Below are 6,391 nucleotides of genomic sequence, written 5' to 3' on the forward strand. Positions count from 1 at the left end.
TTACGCTGAAACCATCGTGCTCAACATATGGCTTGTAAGACAGAGTGGGCTCCCTTGGAAACTGCACTGGGGCCTCCTGCTTTGAGACCAGCCTAAAAACGGTAGCGTATATAAGCTGCAAATGCACAAACACAGAAACAGACACACACAGAGTACCTTTCTCCAACAAGCTCTTCATAATAAAGAGGAAAAGCTGTAAGAGGCAAATATTTCCTGTGGGTGCTTGGAGGCATTTTTTGAACTTGGAAGTAAAATGATATACCGGGGATATTTTTTCTTCCTCTGTTTCACAGCCCTCTCTCTCAGTACTCATGAGATTTAATATCATTTGATGGAGATGCAGAGTGTGACTCTACAAAACCAAGGCAGCCAGATGTCGGGGTCGCTGCTGCATGAGCTCACTGCTCCACACCTGAGGCACAAGCCCTGCTGGATTCAGCTCCAAGAGGAGAAGGCACCACGTGCCTCGCTGTGACCTGCAGCGACAGAAAACCACTCCAGCCACTCCTGCTCTGGGACAGGCACCTCAAAACGATGGATAGGGGCAAGCAGGGAAAGGAGAGCAGGAGGCAGTGACTTCCCAGCCAAACCTGCCCAAGTGCCTGAGCCAGCACCTTGAGTAATTGCTTACAAGCACAGAGCAAGGGGCTGACAAGCAGGGATACTTCCACCTGGCCTGTACACCATGAGACAGCATCAGCACACACAGAATCCCTGGGGTAATCACTTTGCTGTATCACTGACCTGCCTATGGCCTGCCTGGACATCCAAAAGTGGGCGGCCTTCATCCATGACGAGAGCTGGACGCGGTATGCTGGCTTTTGCAGAGAAGGACCTTGCTCAGCAGAAAGCCCCAGCAAAAGCAAATAGGCTAAGCCTGGATTCGGGAGTACACAGGTACTGTGCTGTGCCTAGCTAACCACGGTAAGCCTGGGATCTGAGGGATTACGGAGCTCTTAAGGATACTGTGGAAGTTGATAGTCTATGTCTTCGAGGGGAAAAAAAAAAAAAAAGGTCATTTAAAGTGCCAGTAGATATTTGTTTTCACCCCTCTCTCCTGCTGGCTCGCTGTAAAAGGGAACTAAGGAGCTGTGGATAGCAGATAGTTACTGTCTGCACACTACTTCACGTTGTGAGCTCAAGATTTGGCTTGCTAATGACATGACTGACTGCAACAGCAAGTATTACCACATAGTTCTGCAAATCAAAGCAGGTGCAGAATGAGCCCTTTTCTTCCCCAGACCAATGCAGCGTACAGTATTTTAAGGCCAAGCACCCAACTAGAATTAGCCTGAGAGTCTAAACAAACATCAAAGCTACAAGATAAGAGAACAAGGAGCTGAATCTGGCTCTAGCTCACAGCCAAAGCTGCAAACCTGAAGCTCTGGCACAGGCATCAGTGGCCTGTCCTCCGTCCCTGTCCTTCCTTCTGCTGGGCAGAAGCTGGGGACTCTTCCTTGTGTGTCTCATCAAACTAAGCAAACGCACAGCCCAGTTCCCTCCCTCCAACTCACAACACCCCCTTCACTTCACTGCAGGAAGTCTTTTCCCACAAGGAAAGGAGCATTTAGGAAAAAGGCAGCAGCGAAAACCCTTACCCTTTTTCCCAAAGACACAGACAGCTCATTTTTTCCCCTTTAAGCTGTCCTTTCTTAACTTAATCAGGTTAGTGGAGGGATTTTTGCCTTGAGTTGCTAATGCTTATTTCAACTCTCTGCAAGAAAGGGTGTTTGTCTCTAGCTAGAGCACAAAAGAGGAAAGAACAGAGAGATCTTGCAATGTTTAGAGCAAGCTGAGCAGAAAGCAAAGAAAAGGAGACCAGCTGTAACACTCACCGGGGATTTTTTCTGAACAGGGAAATCTCCTTTGGGGGGATCATCTCCTGCAGAAATAAAAGTGAACAAAGTTTCCTTGGATTCGTTTCTCTGAAAAGCGTTCATCTCCCCTCTCGCCTTGTCTCCCACCATGCTATGTGGCTGTGGTGAGTTGACTGGGAAGATTTCCAACCTCAGGCATGAAGTTTGATTCAGTTTGAGTTAACCCTAATTGAGCACATTTCTGCAGCCAGGGCCGAAAGGGGAGGGAGATGCCGCTAAGAAAGACAACTGCAGAGTTCAGGAAGAGTCAGGGAGCGCAGCCGAAATCGTTCACAGGTTGGGGCTGTCAGCACTTTGTGGCACAGACCTCCTGTGTGCTTGGCATGCCCCCAGCTATCCTACGTGCATCAGCCCAGCATGGCACTGTATGCTGAACAGATGTGAGCTGCATAAAAATCCCGAGTCCCAGCCACCTCTGGAGCCTGCAGCTTGAGGGGCGAGGCGTGCATCTCCCTCCCAGCGTGGTAATGGCAGGTTTGTTCTGCGGGGGTCTCGTTCCACTGAAAAGCCACACACCCGTCCCGAGTCATGGCCACTGAAACGCTCATCACACCAAACCCTCGGACGCTGGATGTCACGGATGCCTGCACCGCGTTAAATCATTTCTTTGCTGACCCGGGGTACCTTTCCACACCAGCTCCCCGGAATGACTTTGCCTTTCCCTGGGGACAGTTTAATCTGAGGGCACGGCCAGCACCCAGGAGCAGCCCCAAACCTCATCTCTGCTTCCTATGGGCTCCCTACGTGACAAACACTTCCTACGCTTCCTACTCCCATACAACTTTGCTTTTCACCTGGGTCACTTCTCAGGTGTCACAAACAGCATCCAGGGAGCTAGAACTCACTAAACCCATGAGAATGACCCAAAAGCATACCCAAAGCTGGGGGCAGTGCAAGGAACAGACCTTGAGCACTGTGGTCCTGTCTCCTGCCCGCCAGGCCAGCACGTACTCGAGTCCTTGCAGCCTAACACCGTGTAGAAGGCAGCAGGAATATTTTTGAGCTGGCTGGGGGTATCTCTTAGCCAAAGTATCTCCAGACAATCCCCAGTAGAAGCCTGCTGTATTCTGTCATGCGCAGGTGAGCAGGGCAAACACAGCCAAGTTATTAAAGGACTACAACAAAAGCAAGACAGAAAAGGTTTCTCATCCCTTCTGCAGGGCTCCCACACCGAAGCAATGCGATACCTTAATATTTTCAGCATCCTGCAGCTATATTTTCTGTGTGCGTACGCAGCCCTGTGCTTTACATAAGCTAAAAGATTTTTTTTAATACTAGCATGAAAAAACACATCAGTCGGCGGGATTAACATGCTACTTGTCAAATACACTGCAGAGATGTTTAGGCCATTAGCTGCCAGGAGGTTTTCTCAGACAGAAAGGCAGAAAAGGAATTCAAACGTCTGGAAATAAATGGCAACTCATGCCAAACAGCGAGAACAAGTTAGGGAGAATAAATCTGCAAGCAACTCAGATACAAGTGATTTCAGAATAAAACTCGATAGAAGGAGACCCGTGTGGCTGGGATGAAAATCGGGAAGGAATTGTACCACAGATGGAAATAAGGTGGCATTTCTGAAATGAGTATAAACAAACAGACCGAGCATAGAGTGATAGAGGCTGAAAAGCTAAGGCACAAAATGAATTACAGCTAGCGGGGGACACAAAAGGCAATAAGAAAAGGTGTTAGAAATACTGTCAATATTGGAGAAAGAGGAAGGGAAATGAAAGTCTTATTTAAACTAGAAAACGAGCAAACAAAAGCTCATCCAGAGAAGCCAGAAATGTTGTGCTCTTTTTGTCTGTCTTCACTTAAAATAAAAAGAAAGAAAAAAAAAATAAAATAAAATATCCAAGATGCTTAACACCATTAAAATGAACCAGTTAAATATGGGTGAAATGTGACAAAAAAAAAAAAAAAAAAAAAAAAAAAAACACTTAAAGAATACTTGGATATTCAAAATGTGCTCAAATTTTTACAACCTGATGAATTTCTCCTTCAAGTGCTGGATGTAGTTTTTAAGCCACAAGGCAGGAGAAGCTTCAGTCCTGTCTTTAAAAAGGCAGGTTGGGACAGCCTGGGCATGTTCCTCCATGGCTGGGGAGACACCTAATCAGACAATCCCTTCTACAAGCACCAAAAGGAGAGTAAGGATGACAAAACAGCCATTTTGGATTGGCAAAAGTGCTCTCAAATCTGATTGTTTTATTCTTTGGTGACAGGATCAGTGGTGTAACAGCTACAGCAGCTGTGGATGCGATGCATCCTGACTCCAGTGTCTCTAATGTCTCACAAGGAAAATAGGGTTCAGATGAAATACCCATACAGTGGGCAACTGGAAAATCCCTCACAGGGTAGCTAGCAGTACTTTTTCATCAGATTGGAAAGTCATGAAACACACAGGTCCTCAACTTCTCCCTGAGCAAAGAGGATATCAGCACCGCCAGTGTGCTGCTCGTCTTTGTGTCTGGAAGCAGGATGGGGTGAGCCTTGGGGAAAACAGGCAATTAATTCAAAATGGTGTTGCTAAATGGGAGAAGCCACCTCGTGGCTTTGGAACAGTTAAGATGAAATTCAGGAAAGAAAACCACCAAATGCTACCCCTAACCGTCATCGGGGAAAAAAAAAAAAAGCACAGAGATGAACTATTCTCCATTTTCATCAATGGTAAGATGAAAAAAGTAACTGACAGGCAGATGGATGAGGTGCCCTTCTGAAGTTTGTCCCTCCTGAATTTCTGTGAAAATCATGTTCTAAACAACTTTAACTGGTAAACATGAAAGCAAGGACTGCTTTCTGTGAGCTTTCCTCTTTTCTGAGTTGTCCTTCATGCAAGTGGGCAATCTGCATGATGATTCATGCTTAAATGTAATATTCAGCTACCAGATGCCTTGAACAGGCAGAAGTTCCCATGAATACATTATTCTACAACTTTCAGTTCATCATTCAAGTTTTTTTCAGATCCCCAAATCCACAGGAGGACAATCTGCATTTTCCCTTTGCATTCACAACGCTTAGATTCTTGCTGCTTCCTGCTGCAGTGCTGTACACATTAACCTGTTTATACTCAGCTGATCCGTTCACTTCTATCTGCATTCATCTTGTGGCACAATTCCTTCCTGATATTCAGCTCAGTCACGCTGGTCTCTTTCTAATGAGCCTGATTCTGAATTCACATACACTGGTCATACTTTTATAGTACTTTACCATATTTTTGTTTTGTACCAATCAGAGAAACTTCTCTTCCCTGCTGGTACCTTTCTGCCTTCAGTTTCTTCTAGGATTAGCAAGAAGAAATCTAAAAAAGGTTCTCTCACCAGCTTGGGCTTCCTTTGCAGCTTGCAGCACGCCATCCTTCTCTGCCATGCCTGCTGCTCCAGGCACACTGGAGGCCCCAAGCTCTGCTGTGCCTGAAGACGACCCTCGTTGAACCTCTTGGCGCTCTGTCTTCCTGTTAATGTTTCACTTCCAACAGCAGTCCTTTGGTCACCAATAAAATCGTTAAACTTTCATTTATTTTGGATCTTGAAGTCTCTGTTCATCTCCAAAATGTCCCAGGGAATCCACCTTCATGATTACAGCCCATAACCAAGGTTGCATGGCACCTCTCATGGATGTTCAGAGGCAATCGCTTTACACTGTAATTACACCATCTCTCAATAAAGTGATGACTACCTGATGAGAACAGGGACTGGACCTGTGACTAGGCAGGACTTACAGCTGGCAATAAAACCAGACAGACTCGTGAGGCTGTACACCAGCTACAGAGCTGGCCCTAACTACGCACATCTGTTAGCAGTTAAGACTGAGAAGACCCAAGGTTTCATCACCTTTTGACACACTGGCTTCAATTTCTGGTTCTTCATGTGTCGCACAGGAATGCAGACATAACACGGACATGCCGTTCTCCCAGCCCCTTTACACTGTAGAGCTATGAGCCACCTAAAGGAGGATCAACTTTTTTTTTTTTTTTTCTGGCCTGCTTCTGTTGTTTATTCCTTTCTGCTTCCTCCCCATAACCTCCTCTAAACTGCTGTGACTTCCTTTCAGAAAGGATCTAAGGCATTTCCCTTGCAGGGGAAAGCCCCAGATATTTTCTGCAGATAAAGAATTTCACTGTGAGCCATTTCTCTGCATTAAGCAGTAATGTGGAGTCTCCATCACCACACATCATTGCCCCAGAGCCACCCACATCCTTCTTCCCCTCCTCGTTGCACTGAAATCCCAGTCCCACCTGCTTCATGGCTCCGTATCTCTCCTCATTTCCTCAAAATACAAAATATAGTCAAGGCTACAAGCATATAGGCAGTTGCTACAGAATTCTGCTATTAACTGAACGAAGTCTGGCCCAGGGGAACAGGGGAAGAAGACTGAAAGGATGCACTAGGGAAACACTGAGAGACATCTGAACCTTACAGTGAAAGGACACGTGCAGCAGTAGCTACTTGCATGTGCAACAGTGAGTGGCCCAAGCTATCTGTGGATCAAATTCCAAAATGAAACAAGGAATAAAG

The 6,391-nt window shown here is 46.1% G+C and overlaps 1 protein-coding gene across 2 annotated transcripts in view; it reads right to left on the minus strand.

Moving 5' to 3' along the window:
* SLC15A2 (solute carrier family 15 member 2) overlaps positions 1 to 1,980 on the minus strand; it is a 50,403-nt gene extending 48,423 nt beyond the window's left edge. For both annotated transcript variants that reach the window (XM_032189581.1, XM_032189580.1), the window contains exon 1: positions 1,836 to 1,980. In XM_032189581.1, the coding sequence (XP_032045472.1) occupies positions 1,836 to 1,967 (132 nt within the window). In that variant the 5' untranslated portion in view covers positions 1,968 to 1,980. The remainder of the gene's footprint in view (positions 1 to 1,835) is intronic.
* Between the last annotated feature and the right edge of the window lie 4,411 nt (positions 1,981 to 6,391).

This window comes from Aythya fuligula, chromosome 6 (assembly GCF_009819795.1).
Source record: "Aythya fuligula isolate bAytFul2 chromosome 6, bAytFul2.pri, whole genome shotgun sequence".
Classification (NCBI taxonomy): domain Eukaryota; kingdom Metazoa; phylum Chordata; class Aves; order Anseriformes; family Anatidae; genus Aythya; species Aythya fuligula.